The 13,480-nt window shown below is 39.7% G+C and overlaps 1 protein-coding gene across 1 annotated transcript in view; it reads right to left on the bottom strand.

The window, feature by feature from the left end:
* cog5 (component of oligomeric golgi complex 5) overlaps nucleotides 1-13,480 on the bottom strand; it is a 75,759-nt gene that overhangs the window by 25,018 nt on the left and 37,261 nt on the right. Inside the window, exons 8-11 of the mRNA XM_039660536.2 lie at nucleotides 7,871-8,030; nucleotides 7,667-7,779; nucleotides 7,294-7,371; nucleotides 1,613-1,694 (exon numbers count right to left, since the gene is read on the bottom strand). Of these exons, the coding sequence (XP_039516470.1) occupies nucleotides 1,613-1,694; nucleotides 7,294-7,371; nucleotides 7,667-7,779; nucleotides 7,871-8,030 (433 nt within the window). The remainder of the gene's footprint in view (nucleotides 1-1,612; nucleotides 1,695-7,293; nucleotides 7,372-7,666; nucleotides 7,780-7,870; nucleotides 8,031-13,480) is intronic.

Genomic DNA, 13,480 nt, shown 5'->3' with positions numbered 1-13,480 from the left:
TCTGCCGCCTTTTCAAACAGTAACGTATTTAAATGTTTCCCAGCTTGACCGTTAAAAGCAGACGATTGGCTGTCCAGCGGGAGGGGCAGGGCATTTGCATACAACCGCCATCTTTGATGTTATGCGTTTTCCCTATACATTTGTATTAAGGATTGAGGAAGTGGCATGTCTCTATATAAATAGTCTCTGTCTCGGACTCACTGGTATTCGGACTCCGTCTCGGCCACTGGTCTTGCCAAATATGGCTTTTGGTCTCGACCGAGTCCAGGTGTCTTTCTATTATGTTAATAATATTGAAGGAAAAGTGAAACACTGGCCACCAATCACACTAGATTATCCTCGCACGTCACGCTCTGCGTCTGCATGCCCGTTAATTTTGCATTTGTAAACTTTGCATCAGCCTAACGTCATAAAATTTTAAGTTCGATTTCGTATGGTGGTAGTAGCTAGCTGTGTGGGTGTCATATTTGCGTTAAAGGTGGTTCATTTGGGTAACGTTAATGTTATCTGACAACGATGATGAAATTGACAATAGAAAATGCGTTTAGGACGAACAGAAATAATCTCCAGGACACCTACAGAACGAAAGACATTTTTGTATGTGTGTTCATTTATTAATAGCCTATTAGGGTAACGTTAACTTAGAAAATGCCAAAATTAACCAACCAAGTTCTCACTACAACGGAGCGGAGTATCGGAGTATCTTACTAGATACTACTTAAAAATCCTGGGTGTTGTGACACTTTTGCTTTTAGATCAACAAATTATAACCCAAAATTACTGTCTTGATAATGTCATGCATTTTTTTTTCTGTTCTTGACTCGGATTCGAACCTCTTTGGACTCGGTCTTGACTTGGACTCGACTAGTCCTGGTCTTGGACTTGACAAAGGTTGTCTTGACTACAGCCCTACATACAGCACTTATCTACTGATCTAAAGAATCATCATACAACATACTATCCTTCTGAAGTTTATTAAAAATTGTAAAATTAACCGCGGCACAACTTTTAACAGTGCAAATAATGCTGTAATTTATTTGATGTTGTGTAAAGATAGATGTCTGTTTTGGTTACACATCTGTGTAGTCACATGAATCTCACGTTTGAACTTTGAAGGTCTCCATTTTCCTCCATATTCCCTTGTAACCAAACACCTGCCTTGATTCATCCTGCTCCTTAGTGACGATAACAGCCTGAGATAAGCGAAGAGATCATTTTTTTATTTTCTTTATGCTGGGCTCTCTCATTGGCTGCGTCGGAGCTTGAAGAATCATCAGAGACTATGTAAATGTAAACGCTTCTCCAAGAAGCCCTCCAGGCTTGAGCCGATGGTGTAAAGGCTGCGGATGAACAATATCTGAGATTGCTTACAACCTCAGTTAGAAGAGGAAAGGGTTAAGAGACGGTCTTCCCAAAAGCAACACCAGAAGTGTGTACGTGGGTAATAGAGTTTGAATCCGACTGCAATGTGATGAAAAGAAAGCAAGAGCGAGGGAGAAGAGAGAGGCGAGGCACAGGAGGGGAGCTTGTGTAACACACTCACACACAGAATGAGCTTTTGAGATGCATGGCAGGGCATCATCTCAAACAAAAACCTCAGACTGAAACTCACCAGCTGTGGCTTTCTGTAGCTCCTCAGAGAGCGTCTGAGTGACTGAACTCCAGAAGGTGTGCAAGATGTCAGGCTGCCCATCCTGAGAGAAATAGAGAAAACACATTACACACTCCAGTCAGAGCTGAACTTTACCACAATGTCCTTTGACACACATAAAAACAAACACATTAACACACTATGCAAACAAAGCTGATATTATTGTCTTTAGTGACCCCAATGTCCAGGTCCCATTTAACCCTCAATAAAAACTACAATCATGGCGATTAATCACATTTTCTTCTTACTTGCAAAGGGATTAGGCTATAACAGATTATTTACATACACTAGTTGTAGTATTTGGAGAAAAGGTGGAAAATTGTGACATGAAAACAAATTACAAACCTTAGGTTGTAAGAATTTTGGGCTGACAATATAAGTAAACAGGGTAAAAAACCCATATACTGTATATATACAATACATCTATATATATATACACACACACACACACACACACACACACACACACACACACACACACACACAAAGAGTAGAATATAAACCATACACTATGCAACACTGGGATTAGCAAATCACTGACAGTGACAGAACAATGACTGTCTAAGCCATGTGTGTAAATAGGGAAGTCTATAATCATTTGGGAATCATGACAAATATGGTCTAATGCTGATGGACAAGTGCTGCATGTGCTAATCTACCCGCTGTGTATTGAGAGGCTGGTGTGCGTATCACCTGTGCCTATCAAAATGCTCTGATTGTCTGCGCTGACACACTGTACATCAGCCTAAAGGGGTTTGCACTGACTTTACAGTGATATTAATGACTCTGTCTTATGACTCACACAATTTCTGCAGCTACAAATCGGAAAAAGACTTCCAAGTTGGAAAATATACAGTGGTTTCACAATGACAGTCCGTGATTTAGTAAAAAGTGACAGCAATTAAAAAAAAAGGTCCATTAAATTTCACAAGATGAAAGTCCTTGTATTATGAAATCATGAATCATCAGGTTTTGCACTCAAAGAAACTTGTAGCGTCCATAACAGATATGTTAGTGATGACAGTCAGTGTGGCATCATCCAAAAAAAAGGCTAAAATAAAATAACACACTAAGATTCTTAAATTAATGTGACTTTATAAATATAGGCAAGGCAAGGCAAGGCAAGGCAAGTTTATTTATATAGCACATTTCATACACAATGGCAATTCAAAGTGCTTTACATAGAAGAAATTAAAATAATCAAAATAAATCAGAATAATTAAAACAGTTTAGAATAAAAAATAAGAAATAATGAAAAATAAAAATAAAATACAGTAAATTAAAACTATTTATAAACATAATATAAACTTGCGTATTCTAAGGGGCCGTTTACACCTGGCCACTTCATGCGTTTTCTGTGATCGGATAGCTATCCGATCGTGAAAAGACCAGGTGTAAATCCCCCCCGAAACGCATTCGAGACGGATTTGAATCCGATCGCTCAAACCACTTAAGGAGGTGGTCTGGGCCGCATTCCAGACGAAACTGGACAAGTGTAAATGCATCTGGTTCTTGAAACCACATATTTAAATGTTACTACTCCCAAAAATGCTAAAAAATAAACAGGCTATATGTCATGCTATTTTAGTCAGATATGACGACGCTACTGCGATGCGCATCACCTCAGATGAGCAGCTGAACGCCTATCAAGCCAACGCACCACATTCTATCGCAAATCAAAGTGAAAGTAAGTCGCAGACGATTAACACTACCATCTTCATTAAAAGTAAAGAAATGAAATGATCTTACCACGGCTGTTGCCGCTCTCTCATCACCGTCTTTGCTGATTTTGCACTTGCACTTCATTAAATCCGCCAGACTGATCTCATGAAGTAGCGTGTGTATGACACGCCAATTCGTATTTCCATTTTTGGCGTGCTATCAAGACGCATAATCGCTTTTCAGCGTGTTTATGAACGCCGTTGACTTAACGTTATATAAATATATGACTTACCTCAACCCCGTCCCTAAACCTAACCGTCACTGGGGTTAATGGCATTTATGACTGTTCCCTTACCATCCTAGGAAAGAAAAAGATATGACTTACCTTAACCTCATCCCTAAACTTAACAGTCACTGGGGTTAATGGCATTTATGACTGGAGATTTGACGTCGTGTACAGACACGCGGAATGACGCGGACGTTAATGGCGTAGACATACACGCAAACAAGCGGATAGCTCAAAATGCGACTTGACTCGAAAGTGGCGTGTATGTTTACGCAAAAGTCATGATGTCATGTTGAAATCCGCATATAGCGCGGGAATTGAAGATCGGATTTATATCCGTTTTGCAAAAACACATTTATGTGACCAGGTGTAAATGGAATCGCTTTGATAAATCATGAAGCATGAAGTGGCCAGGTGTAAACAGCCCCTAAATGTCTTATTACATTTTCCATTGGTTGTGGCATACAGAGTGGCATGATTTCAGTGCCATCATCAATAAAATACTTCCAATCTTGGCTTTTGCTCTAGTGAAATACAAGCGAGTTTCATATTTGCTCCGCTACTTCAGGCAATTGCCATTTTCTTTTCTGTTGTAGAGTTGTATTTCACATTAATGACACCTGAAGTGAACAAAAGGGCCATTGGTGTAGATGAACTCATGCCAGAGAACCAGAAGGCTTGTTTGCTACATAAAAGCAGCTGGGAATTCAACGGGAAGGTCTGTCTTACTTGTGCAACTGTTAAATGTAGCAGTTTGCAGGTTTTGCTTTCCGATGGGTGCGTGAGTGGGGGGTGTTTTAGCCACAAATATAGGTGTGAGATTGTGGGAGTTTGAAAACAGCTTTTGAAGCGGAGGTAGAGAAAGAAAACAAAAAAACATGGCATTCACCCACCTTTTCCAATCTCCAGGGAATCTGCCAGCTGCTTTTTTGTGCACAAAGTTCCTGTATGTGTTTTCCTAAACCTCATATGCAGCTCATCTCTTGCATGCACCCTGTTACACTGAAGGTTCAGAGGCGCTGTAAGGCTTTTTACAGCCTTGTGAGGCTCCAAGAGATGTGCCCGCCCTACTAAACCTTTCATGGGGCCTTTTAAATGCCGGGCGTCTCTTTCATCTACAGCTGATGGCTCTCTGAGCACCCAAAGACACCCTGTCAGTCATTCTGGGTGGTCTGAATTTCAAGGTGTCCCTTTCTACTGAGAGTCATTGAACTTTTATATCAACACATATTACATCGTTTTAAATCAACACATATGATGTAGCTAGCCTGGCTAACGCAAGTGCAAGTCATTGCGTCATTACATCACCGCTGCAAAAATGGTTTGGTTGCTGTACCACACTGTTTAAACAGATTAGACAGTCCTTATTTCGTCTTGTCAGCCCTCTTAGAAATAAATAAATAAAAGTAAGGGATAATGTATAGCGAGATGGTTGTTATAGCGAATACAATCCCGTGAACTCTAACACGAAGCGGAGGGGTCTTGAATCAGCCTGAAGTGGCTGTATTCGCTGTAACAACCGCCTCGCTATACATTTTCCCACTTATAACATGGCTACCTACCAAAAAAGTCAATAATGTGACTCAAAATATTGATTTAAAAAGTTTATTAAAAATTTTTTAAATAAGTTTATTAATTTAAAAATGATTATATTACCGGAGTGAACAACTGCGTCCAAAGCAACACAATCTAACGTTAAGTTAGCCGTTAAAACACATGAAATGGTAAAATATGTGATCAACAAAAAAGGCTAACATTATATGAAAAGTGAATCACTTTTAACAGGGAACCGCTTTAAATCCCCCCTCTGAAAATCAGTTGAGCCAAAATGTTTAATGTCAAAAATTAGCCTGTATCAAAAGGTAACTTCGCGTCCGCTGCCATGGTCCATAGATATATACAAACTGCTTTGGTGTGTCGCATATACGTTGTTGTCATCGTCTTTCTGCTCCCTCCCCATTCTGTGATTGGTTCCCTATTTTTGGGGAAAATTTGGTTAATGGTGTCCAGGCTGCCCAGCAGCGTGAATAAAATCAGGCAGCATGGGGAAACCCAAGCTATGATGTAGCACTATTTTACCTTTATTATCTTCATCACCCGCCCAAAAGGCGGAAGCAATTTTTTCTTACACTAATATGAGAGAAGAGGTCTAATTGGGCATTACTAGCCACAATCTGGAATCATACTTTTTTTTCAAGTAAGGAATAAAAAATGGGAGGTCTATGGGAGAACAGGAGAAGGTGTTGCCATGGAAACACCACCACCTGCCCCCCCATTCCTGCAGACCTCAATCTTCTGACCGAAAATCTCGATTTCCAAGAGGTGATTAGAAGCCGCTCAACTCATCTCCCCCAAAACTGTTTACTGAGTGAAAATCAGAGGAATACCAACAGAGTAAGAGAGCGACTGTATGATTGGAGACAGACCTTTTCTCTTTCTCACACACAAAAAAATGCTGTGTTTGAAATGGAATTTAGCATTCTTTGGCAAACACGGAAAGCATTAGTATGTATTAGTATGCTATGTTGCTGTCGCTTGATCTAAAAAAATACTTATATGAGCTAGTGGTGTGCAGTTATCATGAAATTGCATTCTTGTAATCCAATTTTGTCAGTTTATCCTGATGGTGCGTAAAGAAAGGGTTGTTTAAAATTATGGTTGATTTGCTTCATGTTGACCAGTGCAGTATACCATATATTGTGCGATACTTTGTATATTTGTGCCATATAGTGAAAATAATCATAGCTATATATATAATCAAAGTTAAACCCCTTCAGTCATGATCATATTAATAAAACAGCACTCCCTTGAGTGCATTAATGCTTTTATAAATCTATAAAAGTTCTACCTAAATTAAATTCAGGACACAGATTTTCATTGAAACATAAATATGCATGTGTAAAATATGCAAACAGACCATATAATAAAAAAGTAGTGTGCCATTGTAACAATTCTGCATCAGATATTCTGAAGTCTATGCCGCATATAAGCTTTGCTGGATATGATTTAAGGAAATGCATCGCTAGAGGCCAGTTCTAATTCACTGCATTATTATGCTCTCTTTGAAATCCATCTGTGAAATCTTACCACCCCTTCCTAAACTGCTCTGATCTCACAGTTTAGCCCTTCATTTAGCAGAAAATAGCACCTTAATTACCGGCTGTAATTAGCCAAATTCGCTACTGAAGGAATGGAGAGCCACGGATGTCGGGGATACCAAGCGTTGCGCATGCCTTTGCAAACACTGTTCTTGTCACTCAGCATGTGCCAACACACACTAGTTCACAAAGTCACCCAGAACCAAATGGAGAATGTAGATAAAAATTGTCCCATCACTGTCTGGATGAAAATGTTATATGTATGTGCATGAGTGTGTATGCGTGTGGGGTAGATAACCTTGTCACAGAGGGGCCAGCCACCTGCAGACACCAATTAGGATGTCATTTACCGCTAATGTGCCAGCAGCAAGTGAACCAGCAGGGGCTATGTAGGCAGGTCAGCCACAAGCAAGGGCAACACACACACACAATCCTTTGTAATAAATCATACATATCAAGGACAAACTCTTCACATATGGGATACACACAATATCCATACACATAACTCTCAAAACTGCTGAAATTTAATTGCACACCTATTCCAGCAAAAACAAATAAAGCAAAATGTTGATATGAAATTATATCAGCCGTCTCACCTTGATGATCTCATCAATAAAGCACACATGAGTCACTGGGTCTCTCTTTTTGGTTAAAACCTTCTGCAGGTGCTGCACCTGTTCAAGAACATAGTTGAAACTTTAGACAATATATAATTCAATGACCCCTTTCAAGCTTTATCTAATTTTAAAATGCTAGCTTTAAAAATAAATAATGTGGAACAAAACAGAAAAATATAATACAAAATTGTAAGTTAATTTTTTTTCCCCAAAAGTTAATTTCAGAGCTTAATATTTAATGCTTTTACAAGTGAACACCAGAAAAAATGGATAAGGACATCTGTGAACTATTGGTATTTTGCCTAATGACAATAACAGTACGATAATATTAACATCTGAGCAAGTTTGATACCTGACCACATGCGGCACAAATCTGGTCCATTAGTTTCTCTAAATTCGTCCATAGAGAAGCTCGAAACGCAGCCGTATTCCCTGGGGTGGGCATGACGGCTCTGCCAGGGGCACCTAAATATAGCGGACACAAAATGCACACACTAAAACAATGCAAAATCATCAAGCACTCTGAAACAGCCACAAATGCACTTAACAAACAAACCTCTGGTGTTGGCAGGTTGAGTGAGGACTTTAATGTCCAGGGCATTAACAACGTTCTCCTGCACAGATGTCCTGTATCCATCTACCACACTTCTTATGGTCTCTCTCAGATTGCCAAGGTTATAAAACACTTGTAGGGCCGTCCCCACCTGAGATGGATTCTGTGAGATAAACAATGAAAAACATCAACCAATCAAAGGTTACCCTAACAAAGAAGAACATTTACATAGCTACAATATTCAACAATACAGCCTAAACAGTTTTCAATATCATTATTCTGAAGAATTTTTTTTCATAATCTTTCGAAGCATAATAACATTCTCCAATACCAGTATACATGATAACATTTAATTTCACATGACTAAGGAAATTTATTGTTACACCCAAATATACATTTTATTTAGTTTATGTGTTCAGTGGTTTTGAACAAGGTGTGTTATTCAAAATGTGAGCAACAACAAATTGTTACAAGGTTGATGTGGGAAGTGGGTCACTGGCACAATTAAATCAAAATGCTTTAAAATATGCCCAAAATCTTTACATTCACATCTCCAAGTCCAAGTCACACTTACACCTAGGACCAATTGTCTCCACATGAGAGCATCATAGACTGTGTGCATCACTTGCCGCGAGAGCAACCGATTGACGTCACAACGCTCAACACCAGAGCACGTGTTAGAAAAGTAGGTCAAATTCAAATTCTTTAAATTCAACGGTCTCAGCTAAGCTGTGACTACAGGACATTAACGTTTAAAGTACTAAACAGAAAGCTCTCCAACGCTGCATTCAAAGCAGCTTCCAAGCAGACAGTCCCGATCTCTGATCCTGCCTTTAATTTAATCTCCCAGGATGAAAGCGCCAAGCATTACAACCAATTCAAGACCTCAATCTAATCCTAGTGGATCAAAGATGATCAGGCCAACCACATGATAAAACCAACCACAGGTGAATGGATATAAATTCAACCGATGTGCTTAAAGGGTTAGTTCACCCAAAAATGAAAATTCTGTCAGTATTTACTCACCTTCATGTTGTTCCAACCCCGTAAGACCTTCGTTCATCTTCGAAACACAAATTAAGATATTTAAGATATCCTGTATACTAGTCCATAGGCTTCTTGAGGGAATGACTTGCTGTCCTCGAAAAGTCATTAAAGACATCGTTAAAATAGTCCAAGTGACTACAGTGGCTCAATCTTAAGTTTATCAAACGACGAGAACACTTTTTGTGCGCAAAAAAACCAACAAAAATAACGACTTTATTTCAACTATTCGTTTATTTCTCCCTCTACCTCGAGTCAGGTTAATAGTTTAATAGCGTAAGCTTCTGTTATTGTACGTCACACGCATCACACACACATGACCAGCGTCGGCCAATAGTGAGCCTACGTGTGACGTAGCTTTACGCAATCACACTACGTTAACTGACTACAGGCCCATGGAGAAGGAAGTGAATAGTTGAAATAAAGTCGTTAGTTTTGTTTGTTTTTTGCGCACAAAAATTGTTCTCGTCGTTTGATAAACTTAAGATTGAGCCACTGTAGTCACTTGAACTATTTTAACGATATCTTTAATGACTTTTCGATGCCAGCAAGAGTCATTCCCTCAAGAAGCCTATGGACTAGTATGCAGGAGCGATCTTAATATCTTAAATATCTTAATTTGTGTTGCGAAGATGAACGAAGGTCTTACGGGGTTGGAACAACATGAGGGTGAGTAAATACTGACAGAATTTTCATTTTTGGGTGAACTAACCCTTTAACACCGAACAAAATACAAAAGGCATACAAGAGGAAGCGATAATCCAGTAAATCTACCCTTTTTTCTCTACGTGCTTGACTAACGGTGCACAGATTGAGAGTAATAGGCCAGAGTGGTGGGATATAGCCATCAGTGGTGGCTAAGTACTTGGCGGCAATCAGTGGTTTCAAGCTCTAATCAGACAAATGATTCACATTTCTTCCTTCGCTCTCTCTTCAAACCCACTTGAAGGCTAAAACTGAGGCCAGGGCCAAATCTTGATTCTAATACTCTAAACAGATCCAAAAAGATTGTTATGAAGGACAAAATGTATGTTTAAAGACAAGCAGTTTTTTAAAGAGCTTTTTAGATTGAAACACTTCCCAAGCGAGTCTCTGAATATTGTAAGTGTAAGAAGAAACCCCAATCCCTTGTGACCTCATTACAGGTGTCAGTATGGGGCCGTTTCAATTTCTGATACACTGGTGGCTGCATTGTTTTTGTAGCTACTTAAAATCTTAGGAAGTAAGACTGAAGGGGAAAACAATCCTCAGAAACATTTGCAAAGCATTAGTGCTTATTTGAGTTATATTGCTAAAGGGCCACAAATCACATTTTAAGACACTTCACATGACGATAGCTTGTGCGAGTATAAGAGTGTTAAGAAAAACATGTTTTAATAGAGTCTGAGCCATATTTACTAACATCTTGCTCAAGCACAAACCCTCTTTCGGCATAAAAAAAATTTACTGTCAGGATTCACTAAAGACACGCAGTGTAAAATTAGTGCTGAAAAGGCATGGACAGGGTTATTTTTGCGGCTGACCTTATTGCATACAGTATGTAGGAGTTCCCCCTTCAGATGCAAAATTTATGGGAGGAGAGTATTTCTTCAATGAATCATGCAGGGTGATTTAATAAGGTTTGCGCTCGTCAATTTACTGATATTTCCTCCATCATTTACTGCCCCCCCCCCCCCCCCCCCCAAAAAAAAAGTAGATTGCTTTATAATTGCGCTCTCGTGCTAATTTGCCTGTTTGGTAAACTTGGTGCTTAGACTGCAATCAATTTAGGGCATTTTTCATATATTAAATGTTCAGTAAAAGTAATTACAGACATTTATTAACATCTATTCTTGTATTTTCTGAAAACTACAGAGCTATAGTTGTTTATCTATACTGCTCAGCCGTAGTCGAAACATTCACAAACCAAGCCAAAATTGGCTGTTGTCCAGCAGCATAAATGATGTGTTGTGTTACTTACGCAACAGTTGAGTGTAGTTGTCAAGGAACAGATGTGAATCACAGACCAAGGAAAACAGAGGATTGAGAGAGACCTAATTGCTTGCGGCAGGTTCACTCACAGCATGTAATGCGTTAGCCCTCATTTACTCTGAACTGTGGAAGGATAATGGTTTAGCAGGGACATGCACAGTCACTGTGGAGATGGATTTGATCAGCTCAGTGCAAGCCGGTGACCCAGGATGGCTAGCTGCCAACTGCCGTGAATGAGGTGTTTTCACATTAGTTACGTCCAGGCAAGCACTACGCTTTTGTTCCCAGAAATAACACTTAGATGGAACAGGTGGCAAACGATCGCTTCTTAACCAGCAAGTTGTAGAAAAACACATTTGGTCTGATGCTTTTAATCTTAAACTCTAGAAGAGACCAATTTTTGTGTGGAAAAAAAGACAGCTAGACATGTATGGTAAAGTGAAATGTAACTAAATGTATGTTTCTTCTATGTTGATTGGTTTGGCTTGCATGTTGTGGGCTATTGTTGCAAAGTGTGGGAAATCGTATACAGCGTGTTCAGTTGGTTCCCGGTCAGTCTCCCTGCATCCCCTGTTGTGATGTGAAATTCATTCTTTCCAAGGGATCGCTTGAACGTGTGTAGGGTGTAGCGCTAATTAATCTTTTTTAATTTGTTTCTTGGGAGAATTACATTTCACAATGGAATGAATATGTTTATATCAGATAACAGCCCGTTCTCATCCCGCCGTCGTGAGCATTTATACTTCTGTGTTCAGGTCTCAAGTCTGCTCTGCAGTACTGCTCCGAAACGCTAGTTGGCGGCGGAGGGTTTTAATGTTCCACTGTGTTTAGATTCCTCGCGGCTAGGTTACTACAAGCAATGTCGAATGAAAGAGAGTAGATCATGTTGGAGTTGGGCTTACTGAGGTGGAAAAACAGTCAATTTTAGTGAAATTACTAAAACTAAAAGGCAGAAACGCGATAAGACGTTGGAGGAGATGGTACGTGCCGAAATGCGTAGGATGAAATGCGTGAGATTGTACATGCGGAAATGCGTAGGAGGAAATGGGATGCTACCAAGCCGACCAATCACAGATCTCGCGGTCCGCGTCGCCACGACGTGTTGTTACATTTTTGAGGAGGTACACATCAGGCTACGGCGAAGGGTACACGGTATGGTACGTGTCTGTGCGTATGCTACGCCGTACCTACTGCGCAAACCCTACACAGAAGTATAAACTGCCATGTGCGTTGGATGTATACGCATTGTCAGAAGCGTCAGTATATGATGCCCTAGGATAAGAATGCGTTGCAGATAACCCCTCACAAATAGTGAAGTTCAGAAAAGGTCCTGCCATCTTCACAGCAAGACGTAGCATGCTAATCTATATACAACATTGCAGATTTAAGAGATTCTTATATAATTGCAAAAAATAAACAAACAAACAGGTGGCATGCTTGGCGAACACATCACTGTATCTGAATCCTACAGATCATATGTAAAAGGAGGTCTAAGATGTGCCAATGTTATTTCTGCCATCTTGAGATTCAGGCTTGTTTCTCTAGGGAAACGTAGGAGACAAAATGCCTGTATTTTCTCTTTGATGGCAGTGGTAATAGGAGTAAAAACTAGCTGATGTATCACTGTTTAACCAAGTGGAAGAAAATGGTTCGAGCAAGTTATACAAGATGGTGTGTAGTTGATATGGTAGATCATCTTTGGGCCACTATCACAATTATACCTGCCTCCATCATGTTTCCTACCTGGGCCTGCCTGTAATAACTATGCCAGACTGATGGTATCACCTCGATTACACACGCTGTGTGGGGGCTTGATTAAATTCTCTACTATCTACTTCAGATAGATGTCCTAGAGAAACCAGCCCAAAGAGGGAACTGGCAACTATATCAAGTATGTCACCTCAACAGGAACACAGTGAGAGTTTGCCCATCATGTAGGGATGCAGCACCTTACAAGAAAAACACCACTGTCATTTCCAGCCAATTGCTTCCTTTCATAAAAACACCTGGTCACCACACCAGCGTCATTAGCTTCTGGCTGTGTTTGTTTTGTCACCATATGGAAGTCTCAATCCAGATATTTGTCAAAGGAACCAATAGCTGATAAGTAGATGACATCTTTGACCACAATGCCCAGGTCATTTCTACAACGCTGGATGATTCATTTGCATTTTAATATTGGATCAAATGTCATATATACTCATAAAAACAAAAATTATATTAGATGAAAACTTGACAATTTTAAGGAAGCTTCCTCAAGGAAGTGACAACATCAGTGAGTGTTATTACAAGATGTAATTAAAAAAATTTAAATCAAGTTGACTCTCAATTAGAGATTTGTTTTTAGTGGGAATAATCAAATGATAAAGCTAAAGTGTAGCTAACTGACTTAGGCTTCGTTCACACTTGACAGGTTTGGTTGGATTAAAACAGACCCTGGTGCGATTGCTCTGTTAGTGCGGTTAATTTTAATAAATGTGAACGCTGCCATCTGAACCCTGGTGTGCACCAAACAAGTGGGCCGAAAAGTGGGCTGACAAAATAACCAAAAACGGGACATGATGTCACTAGATGTGACCCTAAAACTGATCGAATGCT

This window comes from Pimephales promelas, chromosome 24, assembly GCF_988280905.1.
Source record: "Pimephales promelas chromosome 24, fPimPro1.hap1.1, whole genome shotgun sequence".
Lineage (NCBI taxonomy): Eukaryota > Metazoa > Chordata > Actinopteri > Cypriniformes > Leuciscidae > Pimephales > Pimephales promelas.
Note: the sequence above shows the minus strand (reverse complement) of the source record. Positions and strands in the feature narration are given on the sequence as shown.